At 39.9% G+C, this 21,950-nt stretch overlaps 1 protein-coding gene across 1 annotated transcript; it reads right to left on the minus strand.

The window, feature by feature from the left end:
• Positions 1 to 2,532: 2,532 nt before the first annotated feature.
• Positions 2,533 to 20,106, minus strand: LOC134414140 (cell surface glycoprotein CD200 receptor 1-A-like). The gene is made up of 6 exons (XM_063148303.1): positions 19,838 to 20,106; positions 8,471 to 8,785; positions 7,460 to 7,714; positions 6,566 to 6,671; positions 5,570 to 5,621; positions 2,533 to 4,286 (listed from the first exon to the last, which is right to left on the minus strand). Exons 1-6 carry the CDS (start codon positions 19,923 to 19,925, stop codon positions 4,164 to 4,166), a joined length of 939 nt encoding a protein of 312 aa, XP_063004373.1. The 5' UTR covers positions 19,926 to 20,106; the 3' UTR covers positions 2,533 to 4,163.
• Positions 20,107 to 21,950: the final 1,844 nt, after the last annotated feature.

The raw sequence follows: 21,950 nt of genomic DNA on the forward strand, positions 1-21,950 counted from the left end.
TTTAGTAGTGAATATTCTTTGCTTAGTATTTTCTGTGAATAGGTTTGATCTGACTGCATAACTCCTGTGCAAATGCATTTTTTTATCTTTCTTTCTAGTTATGACTAAATGCACTGTACAGTTTTATTTCCCTACCAATTAAATTTGAATCAGTTTTTATTCTGCTAGGGAATTTAGATTTTTTAAAATTTCATTTTAATAAATTGGGGGTTTTGAAAAAATTATTTAGAATTCCCTGGCCAATACACTCATTCTCAAGATTTGTGTAAGTACACTTATTCTTTGGATTTGTATGAAGAAACCCCTGCTACATCTAAAGGGAGAATGCTAATGTAAAAGTCACCCAGCTCTAACAGGAAAACTTAAATTTCTGTAGCCAAGAGGATAAACACAGAAGATCCTCAGGTTATTTTAAGTCAAAACTGAAAGTAAGCTGAGCAGAACTTCAGCAGTCTCACACTGAACCAAAGTGTTGCAATGGAAAGCAGGGTTACAAACTAGGCTGTAAGTAGTAAATCATCAAATATGAGTGAGCGATACTGGCAGGAGAACATAGCTGCAAATCCTGCAAGTCATTGGGATTCAGGGACTGAGTAATGTCTGAAACACCCCTTTGACTGGACTCTGTTATTAGGACAGCTGTTTGAAGCAGGTAAGTGAGGATATAATTACCTTTCTGCTGATATTTGCAATGTTAACAAATCTTATGTGGTTTTGTTACAGAGGTGAAGGGCTTGACCTTGTTCCTGTGAAACAATTTCCAGTTAGAGACACCCAGAAATTGAAGCTATGTTCAGCCTCAGGATTCGTGGTGCATCCATTTTTTAGCATTCCATTGTCATCCTAAAGAACAGGTGAGCAGCTACTCACTCAGAGAACGTGCTGTGCGTGTGAGCTGGGCGCTCTCTACAGTCATAAGATAACTGTGAGTTATTAACTGCTTGTCTAGAGCAGGAGTGGCAGTTAGAACCTGTCAGGAGACTGAAAGATGCCTGTGAAGATAAAATACGGCAGTCAAAGTGCAAGATGCAAATCTGCCAAAATTAAAAGTTGCAGCATGAGATAGAGCCTTAGTAAATGTGGTGAAAGCCAAAACTGTTCTGCACGGGATGAGCTGAAAAGCTGCTGACTTTCTTCCTGTGACTTTGCAACATCCTGGGGAGTTCAGAGGGCAGGCTGGCCTGACTGCTAAGAGTCAGCCAAGACAGCACTTTTGTGTGGAGGATGTCTGCACCACAAGAGCAGCATGGTGCTCAGAGGAGCAGCAAGCACCTGAGGGAGAGAGAGGAGTGCACAAAGAGACTCTGCTTTAGAATTCCGTGCTGCTGGGGACTAAGAGCATACCTGTGCATGTGTGTATACATAAGACTCTTAACTCAATCTTATTTTTCACAATCTAAAATTCTGTTTTTCTGCCCATAGCAGGTCTGAATGTGGAACAAAGTAAAGGACAAAGAAAATAATCAACCAATTAGCAACTTAGCAATGTTCAGGTGTGGAACTTATGTGATTTAGTCCAGTGTAATAGGCCTGTGAAAGATGATAAAACCCTACAGCTAGACAGCAGGTTTGCAGGTAATACACTTCAGTGAATATATATTGCTTATAAACTGGCAACAATCTACCTTCAAGAGCTGATGAACCCCATTTGTGAACACTGAACAATGTAAAACACTTTCCAGTCCACAGAAAAACAGTCTTAAGACGTGATGTCACTCTGGTTTTGAGTGGGAAAAACAGATCGCTGGTCAGTATAACACCTATTTTAAGTGAGGAATTTCAGAGGATTATGCCTGTGTTGGCTGGCTTTCTTCCTTGGTCAGTTGCTGGAAACCGAAGTTCCTTTAAAAGTTGCTTGTAGCTGCTTGATACTCAGCTTTGATCCCTTCCACTCTAAAATGACATGCAAAAATGGAGAAAAGCAATACTTGCTGGCAAAAAGCACCTGGCAAGAGTGGCTGTTTGATAGCTGCTAGAGTGAGAGTAAATAACCAACTGTATCAGTTTACATGAGTAATACATTTAGGAACTGTAATTAGCTTAGAAGTCTGTTTTCCAAGCACTGTGTCATAGTCCTTGGAAGCTTAGCTCAAAAGACAGCTCTAACAATGTGTGTCAAAAGATATTTCTTAATCTAAAGGAAAAATCCAGTTCTTCTGATGCAATCAGCCTCAGTACCCAGTCAGTCTTTTAAAATACTGAAATAAGAGGTAGTCAACAGAGGCTTATAAACATGTTTCTTTATTCTTACTGTAAAATCAGTTCATACTTTTACTAGAAAGGCATCAATCAAAAAAAAATTGACAACTGCTACTATATAGGGGACAATTTATTTTACTTATTTCCAAGGAATATTTTGTGAAGGTGAGAATAAGTAACCTCCAAATGAGACGCAATAAGTTACGTAAGCTAATTTGCATACAAAAAAGTGAACTTGAAAGTACATTGAAAAGAATATCAGTAAAATATCTAGACATACAAATGAAACAAAACTTCATTTTTGGTAATAAAAATAAATATTACTACAACTAGCAAGCATTTTATATTTTTTGTACATTATTGCACCTTTGTAGAAGATATATATGTATTTGTTTTGTTTTGTGAAATATTTACTTTGGTTTTGGTTATTTTACAGTATTTTAATGCTTATACTCTTAAGAAAGAGAGGAATGCCATATCTTCATGGAATCTTATAGAAAAATAATCATTCTAGTGATCTGAAACACAGAATGAACATATTTAGTGGAAATCACAAAGTCATAGAGTGGTTTGGGTTGGAAGGGACCTTAAAAAACATCAAGGTGCACGCCCCTGGCACTGGCAGGGTCACCTTTCACTACACCAGGTTGCTCAGAGCTCCATCCAACCTGTTCTTGAACACTTCAATGGGTGGGGCATCCACAGCTTCTCTGTCAACCTACTCCAATGTCTCACCACCCTCAAAGAAAAGAATTTCCTTCTTATATTTTATCTAAACCTACTCTCTTTCATTCTGAATCCATTCCCCACTACCCTGTCACTTCATGCTCTTGTAAAAGTCCATTTCTGTCTTTCTTGCAGGTTCTCTTCGGGTACTGGAAGGCCACAATTCGGTCACCCCAAAGCCTTCTCTTTTCCAGGCTGAACAATCCCAGCTCTCTCAGCCTTTCCTCACTGAGAGAGGAGGAAACACAGGAGAGGTGTTCCATCCCTCTAATCATCTTGATGGCCTCTTTTGGATCTGCTTCAGCAGGTCCATGTCCTGCTTGTGCAGGGGACCCCAGAGCTGATGCAGCACCACAGGTGGGGTCTCACAAGAGCAGAGAAGAGGCGCAGAATCCCTTCCTTCCCCTGCTGGCCATGCTGCCCAGAACACGTTTGGTTTTCTGGGATGCAAGTGCACTCTGCTGGGTCATGGCCAGCCTCTCATCCACACCAAGTCCTTCTCAGCAGGGCTGCTCTCAATCTGTTCATGTCCCAGCCCAGGTGCAGCACCTTGCACTTGGTCTTGTTAAACCTCATGAGATTCCCATTGGCCTACTTATCAACCTTGTCCAGATTCTTATGGATGACACTCCATAATGGCATGAAATACTGGATATGAACCTAACAAGCGAATTAGTCATGCTAGTGCAGTCTCCTTCTTAGTGGATGACCTTCTAAATTTACCCCTTATTTCCATTTTCAGATCTGTCTTCCCTACCATTATTTTCTGGTGTTTGAGGTATTCAGTGATGATCAGTAGGTCATCAGATCATGTGTTATTAACATATGTATTAGAAAAAAGTGGCTGTTGGTGGAAGAGTGTTTTGTTTCAGTTCAGACAGAACACTCCTCTGGTCTCCCAAATGTGTACATCATAGTGTCATGCACATCAAAGTAACAACTACAAGTGACTGACAGAACTAGGCAACAACAGCAAAAGGAAGTCTGGTCACAACTTCTTTTCCAGGAAAAACTATGGTGTGTGGTCAGTCATATATTCCCAAGGAACAACACATTTTCCCAAGGAAGAAAGCAAAACAGGGAGAAAAAAATGAATTATGGACTCATCAGCAAGCAGAGGTGTTCGAACAGACCTAGTGATCTGTGCTGCCCCAAAATCTGAAGAAATCCTCCAGGTTTCTTTCTATAACCAGTCTTCCATAAAGAATCTCTTTCCTTTTCTGATGTTGTTGAATCATTCATGTTCCTGGACACAAGTCTTGAGGAAGATCCTGCCCCACTGTCAGATCAGACATTGAGTTGTAGATTACATTTTCCTTCTGCACATAAGTAGTATAAGGTTCTACTTCCATTGTGTCATCCTAGCAAAACAAAACCAAAAACTGTGAATACAAGGAGGAATTTAGCTTGGCAAGGCTCTGCAAATCTTTCATCTGGACTGAAGAAAATAACTGGGAAATAGTGCTCTCATATTTACTCCTCTTCAGCTACAGGAAAAAAAAACCCCCTCCATTTCTTTTTCTACCAAGGAATGTGGATTGCTGTTTCTATCAAAGATTTGGAGTGTGAAACTGAGGTATTGTTTCACTTGCCTGCTTTATTTTCCCTTCCACTCCCTTTTTTTGGCCTGAAAAAAATTTTTATTAGGGTCTGATTCTCTAGAAAGAGCAAATGATAGGCTATAGTCTTGACCTTGATTCATTCCTAATCAGTCTGCATTTCAGTCTACAGACATGCCAATCAAAGTCACGCGACATGACAGCAAGAACGCTGGTACTTAAACCATTATTTTACATTAATGCTGCTGTGTCTGTTAGCAGCAGCTGGGAGGGAGGGCAGCAGAACAGCAGGAATACTAATAACTAGAATTGACTAAGTCTCTTTAGGAACTGAAGCATCTTTTTAAGTTGATGGCAGAATTTGAGTCTAGTGTATACTGTAGGTGCACAGATACAATATAATTGTAACACATCTTGTCTGTGTAGAGATGCTGTTATTTGGATTTGGCAGCAGCGAACAGAGACAGCTTACAAGTGAATTTCTCAGTTACACAGGAAGCTTCTAACAACATAGGATATCCAAAAATATCTCCCAGTTTGCAGCTCAGCTCTCCTTCCATGTTCTTGAGTATGATTTTTGGTTTAATTGTGGATTGACCATGCAAGATAAAGAGTGGCCTTCAAAATTCACACAATTATCATTCTGGACACCAAAAGGGATATTCTTTTGATTTTGGTGTCTGTTAATCTTATTGCTTAATCTTCTTGTTCAATAACAGTTTTCTTAATGTCTCCCAACCCATGCTATTGTCTCCCTTCCTGACTACTATTTGGAGAGCAGTTGTGGTCAGGGTATGTGATATGACAAGGGAAATATGGGGGGACTGTCTCCTTGTTAAAGGAGGGCTTTAGCTGAGTGTTTGCTGTTGGAACACACCTCTAGTGTTTGCTCCAAGTCAAAGTTATGGTGAAGATAATAACTTCATTTTGTCCTATAAAGAGCTAAGAGTAAATATATCAGACGCCCTAGTACTTGCTGAAAGCTGAGAGTAAAAATCTAATGTTTTTCTTTCACTGATCATGTTTCCAGGGCTACCAGAATCACCATGATTTGGTGATGGTCTAATTTCCATAATTCTCCTTACCTGTTGGGAATGTATGGGAGCAATTTCAGGAGGTTTGGTTCTGTGGCATGGTCTGTGAAAAAGAAAGGTATTAAAATATGTTTAGCTGGATCACAGCTTGGTTTCTTTGATCAAAAGCTTATGAAACATTTCTTTTTCTTGTCTTCAAGAGTAAAACCTTCTCATGTCTCTCTCTCCTTGACATTTGATCCTGAAATTATAGCACCCTACTTTTCTTAAGAAGTTTTTTCTTATGTTTGCGGGTGCTTATACATAAATTGGAAGCAGATTAGAATCAAACCCCTCTGTAAGGATATACAATTTGCAGTTAGTGAAATGGTATTGACCTAATTCTTTACCTCTGAAGGAAGAGGCCTGAGAGAAAAACAGTTTGTAACAGGCAAATAAGGAACCTAGCTGAGGTTTTCAGTAGAGGTGCTAATTCATCCTTCCACTCCACAAATTATTTCTGTAGGTATTCCTCAGAACTACTTTCTTTTCTTCGTTTTTTTTTTTTTTTTCCTTTCCATAGGAAATCCTAAAGGGACCAGAGCCCAGCTTCACTCAACGAATTTTTTAGTAAATAAAGATAGGCCTGCTGTCCCTTCTGCTCATATGGCAGGCTGGCATTGTTCAGTCCTCTGGCATTTAGTGGAACTTATTAGTCAGCAGAACCAGTGCCCTGATCTAACCAAGAAATATACTGGCAGACTATGACAGTATCTGAAGAAGATTTACTCTCACAGATTCCTATCAGAAAGAAGTGTTCCCCTTTAGGAGGCAATGCAATCAGGGTCCTTGCCCAACTTCTTCCCATTTATATTTTACACAGGGAATCATTCTGTGAAGATGTGTGCAATGCACAGTGCACAGTGTCTTCAGTACAGAAATATTTGATGTAGTTAATTTGGTTAATCACAGCAGCACAGACTGACAGAATCATGTGATTTCAAGACACAAAGAGTATTTTAAAATTTCTTCTAGCACTAGACTTAGCACCTTAGCATAAGTACATACCTATCACCATGGAGCTTGAAATAGTAAATCACAGCCAGCAAGGTGATAGTGATCAGAACACAAGTAATGATGCAGGCATACAGGAAAACGTTGGTGACGATTTTCTCTAAATATAAAGAGACAGTCTCAGTTATATCTTCTGCTCAGTTTCTGTATTATTTCAGTAGAAGATTAAAGTTGCTTTAGAACATACATGCATTTTCAGCATGCTTGTAAAACAAATAGAATGTCCTTCAGCAGAAAGGAACATAGTAATGAAACTTTGCTGAGAAGTACAAATGGAGTCTCTGTCACAGGCAAAACTAGATTCCACTAGTGTCACAATGGCCACTCATAATATATTTTCACTAAGCCACATCTGAGTTCCTCTCAAGGACTCATCATTTCTCAGTAGTCATAAATATTCTCAAAAGCAACAAGAAAACAAAAAACCAGAACCCAAGGGTCATATGTTATCAGACATTCACAATTTGGAATGAAGGAATGTAATTTTTTCTGCCAGCAACTTGAGACTTGGCTCTCCTTCTCTCTTACCATGATATTAAAGTTTGCATCCAAAAAAAAAATAATCCTAATATTCTCATTCCAAGTGATTATTTGAATACAAAGTTAATGACTGCTTTCTCCCTGTTTCCATAAGCATTTCCACTACCACAAGGATACTACCATACTTATATACATCCCTCTTAGGGAAGAAAGCATTAGGAAATAATGTCCAGAACACAAAGAAGCCAGTGATGTTTCTGGACAAAGGCAGTCAGGGATGATACACTTGTCTCTATAGGACTTGACTAAAGATTTCTGTATATTTCAGAGATTTTCCTTCCTAGAAAGAACAAGAGATGAGAAAGCTGGACAGGGGTTTGAACATGGAGCATACAAAGGGAAGCTCACCTGAGGGACAGCAGGCTATGGACTGGCTCCAGTTCCCAGCTGGGTGGGACACCATGCAGGTGGTCACACTGGTGACACTGGTGCTACATGCTGTGAACTTGCTGAGAACAGTCACTGTCCCGTTGTCGTGGCACCTCTCCTCTGCAGTGGAGCTGCCCTCTGGGGCCCAGGAGAGCTGAGCCGGCGGCTTCCCCGCCGCTGCCTCGCACACGGGGCTGCCCTGCTCGTCACAGGACAGGCTCAGCCTCGGGGGGGCTGCAAAGCACCAGCAAGGGGACAGGCATGCAGTTAGTTTGGCACAGCCGGGCTGGGCTGGTCTTGTCCTCTGCCCAAAATGAACCTGAACTGAACCCAGTGAAAAGAGGAGAATAAGGCTGGGCTGTCAGCCCATCCTACCCCATCCCATCCCACCCCATCCCATCCCATCCCACCCCATCCCATCCCATCCCATCCCACCCCATCCCATCCCATCCCATCCCATCCCACCCCATCCCATCCCACCCACAACATAGGCCAAACACACACGAGATGAAGAACAGCTCTCTTTTCCCTTCTGCCCAACTCTCCCCCGTCCAGCTGAGCCTCATCACAGCCATTCATATCCTCTGTGTGTACATGGGAAATTCCTTTGCGCCTGTCATTTCTAACTGGACAGTGGAAAAAGGAGCAGCAGAAGGGAGAGGAGTTATGGGAAATAAAGAGAAAAGAGATGCACCCAATGAAATGCATGATTTTTCCCAACAAGAATGACAGAATGGCTTAGGTTGGAAGAACTTTGAAGATCCTCTAGTTCCAACCACCTTGCCATGCAAAGGGACAACTTCCACAGGACTGGGTTGCTTCAAGTCTCACTCAGCCTGGCCTTTAACACTGGGATGCCGACAGCTTCTCTGGACAATCAGTGTTCCAGTGGCACTATCCTCACAATACTAAATAGCTTCCTAATATCTAATCTAACCCTACCTTCATTAGTCTAATAAAAAACCAGCTCCACTTTTGCACATTCCTTACCCTGCACGGTCAGGTGGTACCTTGTGTGGAAATTCCCTTCTGCTGATGCCACATCACAGCTGTAATTTCCCTCCTGGGCTAGTCCCGCTTGCCGTATCTCAAGGTCAGGGGGCAGATCTGCTCTGAATATCAAGTTTATGTTGTCACTGCAGGTTGTTCTGTGTGTCTTGTTCTTATCAGCCCTGTATACCAAGGTGCACAGGCCTCCAGCCTTGGGGGTTATTGTCCATTTAAGCAGAGTTATACTTCCTTTGAAAGAGCAGTTGAGAACTGAGCTGTTACCTACAGTCATCACTAAGGCTGAGGAATTGTGCCCTGAGGAGAAAAAAAAGAGAATGTGTGAGAGGGAGCCCAGGAGTTGCGATCTGGACTTCACAGGGAAATGTCTGCAGTGCTACAAACAAGTGTGAGGCCATGGCTGTGCTCATCTGCACGTTGTCTGTCATCTCTTCCTACAGCCGTGGATTATGGATCCAGTGGCCTGTCACAGCCAACCCCTGCAATACAAATTTCCCACTGAGGATCATCTTAGTGGATAAGACTGGATACTGGAGCAGGACCCTACTCCTGCCCATTGTCTTCAGTGGTTCCGCATCCAAAGGCTGTGCTTGTGTGAGCAAATCCTCCAGTGGGCTGCTCACGGGGCCTGAAATACAGGAAGGTCTCTCTTGCATCTGGCCACACGACAGTGGCTTTTCTCTTAACTGTTGCTGCCAACAAAATAAACAACTTTTACTTCTTGCATTCATGTGAAATCCCATACAGTGGGATTTGGCCTTGTCTACACCTTTCAGGCATTACACAGGTGCACATAACGCTGGTGGAGCTTTGTGTGGGAGGGAAGGAAGGATTTTGCCTCATGGCACAGGGTTTTCTTATATGTGCATTAGCGTTGCCTACATGTACACAGGCAGCCTCTTTTGTGAGGTGCTTGTGACACTGAGAGAAAAGAAGTCTGAGAGCAGGTTGTAATCCAGTGTGAAGAGTAGCTGAGGGAATGGGACTTTTGTGTCCTCTGGCTTCTGCTGAAGTTAAAAGCAAGCAATCCCTAGATTTCACAATGTTTGTGAATGAAACTTCACAATTATTGGGTTTATAGGAATAATACCCACAGCTGTAGTCCAAACAAACCTCTCTTTATCACTTATTTCCTCTTTTAGTTGGCAGCCATTAAACTTTGGGACAGTAAACCACTGATCTCTCAGTTCTCTGTCAGTAGTGGAAAATGAGTTGCTCTTTCCTTTGGCTGAGTAACGGCTTTAATCTGAAAGCCATGTGTGAGGAGAAAACCAGAGCACTACTTTCAAAACCTGTATTAATCTGGACAGACAGCTCAAGTTAACCAATCTGATTGGTACTGACAAATAATTTTTTCCCACATTATTCCAAAACTGTTAACCCCCTCCCCAAAGCTTACCAGCAAACACACTAAAGCAGTAATTGAAAGTACATCTGGAACATGCAAAGAATTATAAGATTCAATTTTTGCATGAATTAATGAAACCCTTTCAATCCTCCTCCGTGGTACAAGACCTGACTTTGTTGGGTTTTGCTACTACTTACCCAGATTCAGAATTATATTATTTCTGCTGTCCAGCCCGCTGTGAAGTCCAGTTCTTAAACATTCACAATGCTATAGGAAGTGGTCTTAATGAGCATCAACTTTAAGCAATTAGTCAAATCATTACTATTGGCCTCTTTGAGAAAACTACTGTTGGTTTTAACTTATTAATATTGTCTGAAATCTAATTATCTTCTTGAATCTAAGTGAATGAACCATTCCAGCTCAACTACTTTTGGTTTTGTTTGACTGTTTTCTGGGGAAATTATTTCTGACTTGCAAAATGAGCACACTTCACTGCATTTCAACTTACATATTCCTTCAAATGCTTTTGCCTTTTCATTCTGAGCATTAAGTATCCTTTGGATGAAGACAATTCAGCCGTTAAGAATGTTCTGTGACACATTGTTACTCTGGAGGTGTTTTTAAATGACAAGTATTTTTCTCCTAAATGGCATTCCAAGAAAACGTGAGGTGTGTGTTTTAAACTCGGATGATTTTACCAGGAGCGGAACTGAAAGAAGTCTTTTGTCCCGTGATAGTTTCTGGATGAGTTCAAGGAGTGCCTCTGAGAGTTGGACAGCAAAGTGTTTCCTCTCCTGCTTTAACATTGCTGAGAGCCTCAGAGCTCCAAGTCATGCAGAGTATGGCTGCCCTCATCTGAAAATGACTAAGCAAACCTGAGCACCCAAACCGCCCCTGTGTTGGAGCTGGGGGTTTTTTGGATAATGTTTGCAAATGTTGAGCAAGAATGACAGTGTTGTGCATAGTGAACTGGGTAGACTTCCATTTACATATTAAAGCAGCAGAAATTTACTTGTCTTTCAACTCAGCATCTCCTAAGCAGCTCATTGCAATGTAAAAGTTCCCCAACACGATGGGTTTTCAAGCTTCAAGGCTGTAAAGAAAGAGGCAGTGAAAGTGGTGCTTTTTGCTATGCCTTTTGTCATATTCTCCTCTGAATGAATCAGGTACCATTCACTTCAAATAAGAAACCACATCAGAAAGCTTAGAATCTGCTGAATCAATTTAAATACAATTTTAGGTTTACAGAAAATTTGTAGAAGGCTTATGAAATTCCCTGTATCTTGTTATTGATTCAGAAGACTTTAAGTATGACAAGAATTTCCCCAGATGACACATCAATTACTAAAAAATCATCTTGCTTTTCCTAGCCACACAGCTTCATACTTTTTCAAAGAGGTCTTATAATATAAAAGGTTAAACTGCTTTCACTTTACTGCCCTCTTTTATTGCTAGAGTGCAAGTAAGCAGCATTAGTGTAAATATTAATTGTGAATTTTCTTCCTTGATTTGCTTTTTTTTGGGTACATGCTGCTAGAAACATGATCTTTTGATTTCTTTTACAAAACAATGTGTCTGCCAAAAATCCTTAAAGGTTTGGTTAATTTGTGTTTCTGAAGTGACTTTGAAGTGACTCACAAGCAAAATAGGACTGGACCTGGGTAATACTTGTTGGGGAGCTTCCAAACCATGAAGAATAATGTCATCTATTTTCATGGAAGTTTCTGATGAACCTTCTATTTCAAACTAAGATATTATCCCAGGAAATGTCAAAACTTGCTAGATCTTACCACAGAATTAGCTTTATTCAGAAGCAATCCAAAATGTATATTCTCAGAAGTTAATGTGTAAATAGCTATGGGATCCTCAAGCACAAAGGCAGTTCCTTAAATAGAAGTTATTCCCATCCCTATCCCATCCTTCCTGGTCAGCCTTAGCATTTCCTCCTCTTTGAAGATGTTGGTAGGACCTCTCATTGGACTGAAGTTGGACATATTCTACTTTCTCTTTCTAATCAGCATACCAAAAACCATAAAGTATCTAAAAGTATATTTTATTAGAATATAAATCAATACATCATAAAGCGACAGGTCTGCAGGGGACACAGAATTGCTGGCTTTACTTATGAAAGTAAAGACATGAAAATAAATCTCCTTTGGTCCCTCTGTCCCTAAAGAACAGGTTCTTTCCCTCAGTCCTCTTTTCTACTCCACACCTTTTTGCTGACTTGTCAGGTTGCACATTTTTTACAAGATCACACCTGGACTCCTTTTCCCTCACTTCCATGACTTCTTGTGGGCCTGCTACAATCAAGCCCTTTGCCAAGGTCTCCTGATCTGCTTCCTTTGTCCTCCTTATGCTGCCTGCCCCAGCCTGTGCTCTTGGATATGTACTCAGGACCTCTGAGGGAAGGTGCAATCTCCCCTTTCCTCTGGGAATTTCACTAAACCTAGAGGGTGTATGTCTCCTCTACAGGAGAACTAAACAAACAGAAGTGTTTTTTGTGGTTTTATCCCAGCTGGCAACAAAGCCCCACACAGCCACGAGCTCACTCTCATAGACTCCCCCTACAGTGGGATGGGGAGAGAATCAGAAAGGTGAGAAAACTCAGAGGTTAATAGGTAAAGCAAAAGCTATGCACACAAGAAAAACAAGACATCTCAAGGGCAGGTAGGTGTTCAGCCATTTACAGGAAAGCAGGACTGTATCATGCATAATGGTGACTTGGGAAGACAAACATCATAGCTCCAAGCATCCCTTCTTTGTTCTTCCCCCAGTTTTATATGCTGAGCATGATGCCACATGGTCTGGAATATCCCTATGGCCAGCTGGGGTCAGCCGTCCTGGCTGTGTTCCCTCCCAGCTCTTCTGGACCACTGTCCACTCAGTGGTGGTGTGAGAATCAGAAAAGGCCTTGGCTCTGTGTAAGCACTGCTCAAAACATCTCTGTAATGTCAACACAGTTTCCAGCACCAATCTAGCTCCATAGAAACCACTATGAAGAAAATGAGTTCTCTCCCTGCTAAAAAACAGCACAGTATTCCACTTCTGTTAAGAGAAAATGTTCAGTGCTGCAAGTATTTTAATTCAGACCTCTTACCACACCACTGTCTTCTGGAATGGTCTTTTCATGCTGCAAAATGGCTAAAAGTAATTTGCTGCTGTTTCCTCTGTGATAACCAATTGGTTTGTGACCAATGCATTAAGGCAGATTTATGACATCCACATTAGCATTTGTCTGCTCAAAAGCTCAGACCAGCACTTTGCACAGCTACAGCTCTTGAGGTGAAATCTCATCTTACAGCTGAACTGAACTGACAGCTTGCTGTGGCTGAAAAAGGGGATAATTAGTGCAGCAAGGCCTCAACTTCTGTGGGCCTGCAGAAAACAAGAGATTTGAAGGTCTGAGCTATCAAGCTCATCTTGGTGCAGTGCTAACTATGGGATGGTAATTAAATGTCAGCACTGTTATTTCATTGCACACAAGAGATATGAAATAAAGGATTGCATATTTATTGTAAATAACATCTCATTTTCAGTTATGTTCTTCACAACTGAGTTGACTGGAGAACAGCAATTGTTTTTTCTGTTAGACAGAAAGAGCAAAGCTCAGGAAACCAGAAGTATGTACTGTCTGTCACACTGATGTGGAAAACAGAGGAGTCAGGTGCTGAGAGTTCTGAACAGCACCAGACTGAACCATTTTATTTTGGTTGTGAATGCAAATCCATTGTGACCAGGTTTCACCTTGGAGACTCATCTGATAGTAGCAGGCCTTTAGACTGAGGTTCTCCAGTTTGACTGCAGCCTCTGAAATCCAATTATGCCATCTCATTGTCTCTCCTTGACTTGCAGAAGACTTCAAGCCATGTCTGAGAAGGTTCTCAAGCTGTATTGCAGTGCACTGAGTGCACATTCCAATGCACTGACAGATTCCACTTTTATGGAAAAAATAAACTTGGTTGAGGAGTTCACATTTGTGTTTCAAAAATGTGCTGGTTATTGTTGTCATTGTAAGGTTACTATAATTTGACAAGACTGGGGGAAAAAATTTGCTCTGTTATTTTCAGTGTGGTTTTTGCAGTGTGTTTGAAAGCTCTCATGAATAACTAGTTGCACCAGCTTATTTTCAGTATCACTGATTTTGTCATTTCTCCTATTTCTCAGAGACTTTCTCACACTAAAATAACAAAGGTTTTATAAACAGGATCATTTGACTGTAAAGCCACTAAACTTCTGAGGGGAATCACTGCAAAATCAGAGACAGCTATGCAGGTTGAAAGTGCTACTTTCAAACATGAAAGATTTCCAGCCTCTGTTATTCTTCATAGCAGGTTTTAAACCACAGTAGACATTTTTATTACCTCAATTTCCATGACAGTCTCTTGCAAAATTTAACTGTTAAAGAGTTTTTTGCATTTTAAAGAGACTACTTTACTTTCTCAGACATATTTCTCAGACATCCTCTTGATTCTTTAGTTCTTACAGTAATAATTTACCAGAGCATTTTGATACATCATCCCCCTACACCCTCTGTAGGTATTAAACTCAGAGATATAATGAACTGAAACAATGATCATACCACAGCCAATGACTAACTGTATCTTGGAATGAATGTAGTATATGAGTCACAGCAAGTTGTAAGCAAAAAGGCAGCACTGGATGCTTGGAAGAGTTCAGATACAAGTCTGTGTTGTGCATCTGTTTTCCCCTTCTACTGCCACAGAGTTCCTGTGACACCCAGCAAGGCTTGTCTGGAATGAAATGAAAGATAAAGAGAAGTGCTTTGTACTAGGGTAGGAATTGCTGATGTACTGACAGATTCTTATATAGTGTTGCTTTGTGACTTTGAAAACACAGTCACAACAGCACAGGATGGAGTGTGGGCTAAAAACCTCTCCTGTGTTTCGGGTGAGAAGCAAGTAGTTAGATGACTTTAAATTTCATTATAGAAAGACATCAAATAACTGACCTAAGTTCATAAGCCTCTGTTTCCTGAAACCTAGATCACAGATTTTTGAGCACGGATGTATCTTTAACAGGACATATTAAAACAGAGTTATACCTTTATTGCTAGTTTCACACTCACACTCTTTTACCCATAGTTATCATTATTCCTTGAAAAGATGATTTATTTTCCTTTCATTCTAGATAGGAATTTCCTTTATCTTCAAATTTCCTTTTTTCCTCATACTCAAAATTTTTATTTTGTTCTTCTTTTAACACATTTATTTTCTGTGACCACTACCATGCCACTTGCAGTACTTTTCTTGCCACCAAGAAAAGTATTAAGTATTATCACTTTTTCTTGCTGTTTCATGCAAACTGAGATAGTAATCTCATGCTCTTTGCCTTTGGTTTTACAATATGAAGTGCTCCTAGAATGGCTGGATTTTTTAAGATTGCCAACTTCAACATGACTTTATATGTTGCAGAGGGCTGAGGACACTGATAGCAGTCAATTGTGATCTCAAGGTTTCAGTCTTCCTTCTCAAGGTGGAACATCCCAGTTGCCAGTTCCTAGCGTGTAATTTTTCTATTTTTCTTACGCTTTCTCTAGTATCTTTTCAAGCAGTCTTTCAAGACAGCTAATTTTGAAGGCAATGAAAAGATGCTAAAGCTCACTTAGGTAGAGATGTGTTTGATATAGTGTCCCCTTGAAAAAAAAATTAAGCTGAAAGAATAAAGGACAACTACAGGGACTACAATTGTCCAAGGGATGGATAAAGAACTGGGTTAAGGAGAGAAAGAAAAGGTAATTAAATTGTGGCGCCAGTTTTAAGATAGCTTGCTGATAATGTTTCTCAGCAGCTGATTTTTACCGAAATTCCATTTAAGTTTTTATTTAAGTTTTTACAGAGGCATTGGCTGTATCAGCAGCATGCGAGGAAATTTGTTGAAAGCAGGAAGAACACAGTGTTATTAGTAAAAATAGTTGATCTGTCACACAAGAAAAATCAGTTGACCTTGATAAGTAGAATGTTAGATATGTGCTGAAATTCAGCCGCTAAAAATGTCTTAATAATAAAAAATAGGTAGTCCAACAAATTTTGACTGGAAAGTTGAATACAGAACCATGCCTTAATCAGTATTTAAACCAGCTTTTCAATAAAATGGGTACTTGTTTTGGTGCTCAAATTGTTTGTGAAGAGTGTTTTCTAATAAAATGCCTGCAATTTGATCCAGCAATTCAGTGATTTATCCCCATGTAAATAGGTTATGTCTCAATATATTATGACTGTAGGAAAAAAAAAGGATAGGTACACTTCTTAAATGAAGAGAACAAACACTGTTATATCCTCAGCTGATAATAAATCATCACTGAGCTTAATAAGCTGTCACACAGTATATCAGTCTGGCAGTAAACTTTGAACTTTGCTACTTCTGAACTGTGCAAAGTAAGTAAATCTTTCTTCTTGCAGAATGTGAGCTGGAATGGATGAGGGCAAAAGGGATTTGCACCTGATGTCAAAGTGCCTTGGGTAGTATTGCTTTCAGAGTAGCACTGTGACACCACGTGTGACAAAGTGATTCCAGTTCTCAGTATAGAAACAGATACAGATTGTTTTATATTTTGTTCTATGTGCTGAACTTGGCCTTTTACTCTCGGCCACATGAGAAGAAAAATAAACCAAGTACTCTTCACTTATGCTTAAGCAGCATTTTCCTACTATTCTAAACAAAAACAGATCATTTTCTGCAAACTGTAGGTTGTGTGCCTTCTTTTTCATACTTTGCAGAGAGCAGATAACAAAATACTATGAAAACATACTTCTGACCTCACTTTTATATGGTTAAAGCACAGTCATACCTTGTTTAGTGCTTACCTTTAGTATTGCAGTTTTCATCCCAGCACTCTTATTCAACACCAAGACAAGGCAGCATAAGAAAATCCTCTATGCTTTTTTCTTAAGAATGATTGCACCTCTAACTACAAAATATATCAGCTGTGAGTTTTAAGTAGCACCTACCTCTAGAAGTGCATTCACAGTTAAAGAAAATCTGCTTGCTTTGTAAGTAATGAAGTATGTGATCAGTTTAGAAGACTGAACTTCCTTCTTTCCATGGTTTTGACAGCACACAAGTTGAGGCAAAAACACACTCTGTGTTTGGACCACAGCAAAATAAAATGTTGGTATCATAAGGATGTGTTTTGAAGATTGGGCTATGGCAGTTTAGATGTGTTCTATGAAAATGTTTGCTTTATTTAATGGTACAGAATTCTTTCTAAAGAATTTGGATGAGAAAAACAGTCTGCTTGTGTTCAGATGCTTTTAGAGTAAAAGAAGTCAGAATAATTCCTGCACACTGTCCCAAAGAAGCAGCAAGGAAATAGTGAAATGAAGACAAATGTAAGTTTACCATAATAGATTTTTTGGCTATGATTTTTTGTATCTGGAGCAAGATTCCATCATAAACTAGAATAGAAGTCAACAGAGACAGATGCAGTGAAACATACTAGGGCAGAGATAGTCAAAAGGCAATAAAATACTGGTACACTAGTGAAAAAGAATGTACTGGTTTTATTAAGGAAAGAAACAAAATGAAAGCAGTAGCATTCAAGGAAGTTATATATGCAGGCAAACTTGAACTGTAGCTAGGTTGCTCTGTAAATTAACTTTACTTTCATTCACCTCATAGTCTATTATTCCAGCACAATGTCACTGACTTCAATTTTTCACTATTGATAAAACTGAACAACCACAGGGAATTACATCTCTTTACTGATAATGGATATCTTGCAACTTCCTGTAAAGCTCTTGCACATATCCATTGTCACAGGATAAACTACAGAGGCAGTACATACCCAGTCAAATGCTGCAAATGTTATTTCAAAAACAAAAGAGATTTATTGCATGGACTTCTCATGGAAGCCCTTGCCTGTCCTTACCACTCTCCCTTGGAGTATACACAACCATTTGAGGTGTTGTGTGTGCTTAGCTAAGTAGAGAAACCTTCAGAGCATTACCAAACATATTTTAATGTTGAATCTTTTTCACTGCTGCTACTGAAGATTGTCACAAAAGGATTTTTAGTAGAGATCATGCCCCAACAACTTCAGTAGTTTATTATCCAACTCTACCTGAGGGCAGATCTAGGTATGACAATTAGGAAGCAACCTCATCCTTTTGTCTGAGCTGCTCCATCTTCTGTGGTAAAAACTAACCCAGTCACCCAAAAAAACACGCTGAGGAAATGTTAAGGAAAATGTTAATGGAGATAAAGTCTGGTTACATACAACAAATTTTCCATGACTTCATTTCTTTCAGAGTAGCTTGCTCTAGTCTTCAGAAGGGGGGACATAGTTCCTTCTGAGCTTCATGCAACACTGAAGACTAAAATTATCTGGACAGAAAATGCATATTACATCAGCTTGACACATTTAGCCTGTGATCTCTGAAGGAAAAAACCCTTGCTGTTAAATCTTACTCGGAAGAGCCACCCTCATACTGAAGGAAACAAGTTAAGGAGCAGTGCTAGCTAAAAACTTCCCATCAAATGTAGGCTGCTTTTTATTGGGAGCAGTTTGAGGAAAGAGGTTTCAGGTGTGAAATTAATTTCAATAGAACATCTTTTTTATATTCTTTGAAGGGCAATATAATTGGTTAACTAAGACACCAATAAGTTAAAATCCAAACACCTTAGCGTGAAAACTCTCCACTTTTTGGCATTGGACTTTTTAAAAATATTTCCAGCAAAGTGAATTTTTTAAAATAATTTTTGCTAGTAGGATTTCTATTTGTCTCCCCACTTTTTCTTCAATATTCTGTGATGTATTCACACTCCTTTACTTTTTGAGCAACTGTCTTCAAAAATGTAGATTGTCTTCGATGCTACCATAATTGATCTGCATGAACTTGAGCAGGTTCCTCAGTATTCTTTTGAGACAGTTCTTACCTAGAGAATAGGGACAGATCTTTTACCACCAGTGTGCCTCTTGGGAGGTTAATGATCCAAATAATGTTAATAATGTTCATGAAGTATTTAAATTTTTTCCAGTGGGTAGCACTGGGGTAACTATTTAGAATCCCTCCTCATCACACCAGACATTATAGATGGGTGTTCCATCACTGCTAACAATGACTGCATCTGTTTTGCTTTAAAATACCACAAAGGAGATATTTTTATTTTCTGACCAATGTCCATGTAGTTTAGTTCTATCTGTCCAAAATAGGAATGGACACATGCATGTTACATATTATACAGAGATGTCCAAAGTTGAATTTGGATCTCACAGGCATATCTGTCTTCCTCCTCCTGTACAGAAACAGTTTAAGTTTCTGGAACTGTTCCTCAAATCCTTAGCCCCATCATCAAATCCCTGGATTGCTTTATGGTGTCTGGAAAAACATAAGCTCTGAAAATGCAAATGAGCAGTATGTGAGAAACATTAACTGCTGTAGTTAAACTGTATTAAAATGAAGTAAATACACTGAAAGACAGAAAATTTGGACTGCCATTGCCCTTAGTACAAAAGCCTTTCCCATCTTGATACTGGCCATGCACCTTAGAATGAAATTCCAGAAGCTCCTCCCCTCTATCAGCACATCAGACTTTCTACTTCTCTGAAAGGTCCAAGAGATCCCTGCCCTATTTCAAAGTGCCTGCAGCCTCTCTTCAGCAGAAACTACATGTCCAAAAGCTTCAAGTTCCCAAACACTTTCCCAGGCATATTTTTAGGGTGTTGAAAGACTCATTTTCTCAGATGATGTGATTTGGAGGTCTTAGTAAAAAGGCTATTTGTGACAAATTGTATGCTCCCAGCTAAGGGTCACTACATAGTTGCCTACATAGAAGTCACAGGGAAATACCTGGTAGCCTTGTGACCACTAAGAAAAGATGAGCAGGAGTGGGTATTGGGAAAGCCTATCTTAACTGTGCATTACAATTTTTAGCACTTAATTAAAGACATATAACTATTTATAGCTTTTATAAAGAAAGGAGCTTTGCACATTTCCCATTCTTACATCCCAATGGCCAATTGGTCCAGTTAGACTCACCTGTTAATCTCATGACCATGGTGATGGTGAGCAGCACAAAAACATACACGGTCTTCCCAGCAATCTTCATGTTGGTTCCTGCTTTCATGGCTCAGGCAGCTCCCTCACTCCATCCATCCCTCCACCAACTTAACTGGGGTCAGGGCAGCATTTCTTGCCTGCCAATACATCCTCAGCAGCCAGTGTCAGCGTTTCCTCTTCCCCTTTCCCATGCCTCTCCTTCAGCTGTGCATGCTCTGGGCTGACTGGCTCCTCAAAGCTGGAGAGGTTCCTCCTTCTGACTTTTCAGAGCTTCTTCCTGTGCTGAGAACCCAGGCAAACACTGAGGAAACAGGCTGAGCAATTCTGGCTTCCGTTCATTGGCTCTCCTCAGGAGGCTGATGACTGAAGATAAACGCTGCAGCAGAGTTCAGAGAGTAAAACCAGAGGAGATTATTCAATGCTGAGTTTAATATCAAAAAGGAAATCTTAGTCTTGGGAAACTAGACAGAGACTTCATGTTTCTCACTGCTTTTACTTCTGCTAGTTGTTTATCACATCTTTGGCACAACCTCCAAGAAAATTCTCTCTTAGGTACCCACTTAGCACATGGAATTCTACACTTCCCATATATATACACAGTCTCATGTGAACTTTTAAGTTTCAGACCTTGTGAACTCCTAAATAAGTTGTAAGTGTACTCTTACTGCATATCCACCCTTGCCAGTTAAAATATTACAAATCCAAAACTAATTTTTTGCAGAATCTGAAAAAATACTGTGAGTATGGGACAGTTTTCAGGAAAACTGCAGAATGTCTCATTCTGGAGGTTTGAAACAAGGAAGCAGTAAATATTTCCAAAATGAAACACTGATACTTCACATTTAAATGATGGTTTTGTTTAGAAACCGATCTAATTTGAAGGGGGCAAAAATTTGTACAAAAGCTGAAATATTGAGCAATTTTTTTTGGCACAGCTGAAATTACATTTTTGTCTGGAAAACAAACACAAAAAACAATTCACTATTATGTGCCCTTAATCTAGTGGGGGCTTCCCATGGGGTCACAGCCTCCTCTCAGAAATCCACCTGCTCCAGCGTGGGGCTGCTCCATGGGCTGCAGGTAGATCTCTGCACCAGGGACTGCAGGGGAATTGCTGCTCCAGCACCTGAGATACCTCCTGCCCCTCCTTTTCTGATCTCGGTGTCTGCAGGGCTGTTTCCTTCACACATTCTCACTCCTTTTGCCAGGTGAAGTTGCTTGGCCATTGCCCCCCACTGCTTAAATGTGTTATCCCAGAGGATGAGCTATCCATTGAGCAGCAGTGGAGAAGTTTGTATGCTGAAATTTCACCAGGTGACATTTGGTGAAATTTGATGGGTACTAGAAGCTGTAAAGAAATGCAGCACTCTTTGTGCACAGAGACTTGTTTACAAAGTTTAATAAGGTTCCTTCCTTTTACCTTTTTTTCACCAAATGCTATAACTTTTGCACCAGCAAAAATGGAGATGCTTCATGAAGAAGAGAAGAGCCAGACTGTGAGTGTGGTGAGAGTACAAAAAATGGGATGCATAAAGCAGCATAAATGTTGGTACCATGGGGAAGATGCTGAGCAGTGTGGGAACACAAATAGGACAGACAGGAGTTTTGCGTAGATGAGAATGATTTAGGTAAAGCACATGTGTGCATTATGTTAGTTCTGTACAGGGTGAATTAAGAGCTGCAAAATCCTGTGGCTCACTCTGCTACTGACAACACTAATTTTATTGAAAATTTCCACGGGAAAATACTGTCTTTGAATAAGAAACTGGGGTGCCCTTTGAGGAAAAGCTACCTCAAAAATATGAGGTTAAATCAGCATTTTAAAGAGACGTGATGAATTTCATTTAGCTTTGTCTTAAACTGTTTTTCTCTTTTCCTTGTTTATGAATTTAAAAAATGGAAAAAACAAGTATCGTGGATAAGGACAGGTAATACTTACTCTTGCAATCAGAATGAAGAAGAGACTCTTGTTGAGAGAGGAAGGGTGACACTGTTTCAGAATGAAAAGTCTGTGTTAAATACTTGTCACCAGAAATTGAATGTCGCCCACATCTTTCACTGAAAAATATGTTTGGAGTTGGTTTTTTTTTCA

This window comes from Melospiza melodia, chromosome 2 (assembly GCF_035770615.1).
Source record: "Melospiza melodia melodia isolate bMelMel2 chromosome 2, bMelMel2.pri, whole genome shotgun sequence".
NCBI classification, from domain to species: domain Eukaryota; kingdom Metazoa; phylum Chordata; class Aves; order Passeriformes; family Passerellidae; genus Melospiza; species Melospiza melodia.

Coding starts and splice junctions, on each gene's coding strand:
- LOC134414140 (XM_063148303.1), bottom strand. CDS start 19,925: ATGAAAGCAGGAACCAACATGAAGATTGCTGGGAAGACCGTGTATGTT. Junction 5,622..6,565: donor TTCAAGCTCCATGGTGATAG/GTATGTACTTAT, acceptor TCTTTTTCACAG/ACCATGCCACAGAACCAAAC. Junction 4,287..5,569: donor CTCCCATACATTCCCAACAG/GTAAGGAGAATT, acceptor TTGTTTTGCTAG/GATGACACAATGGAAGTAGA.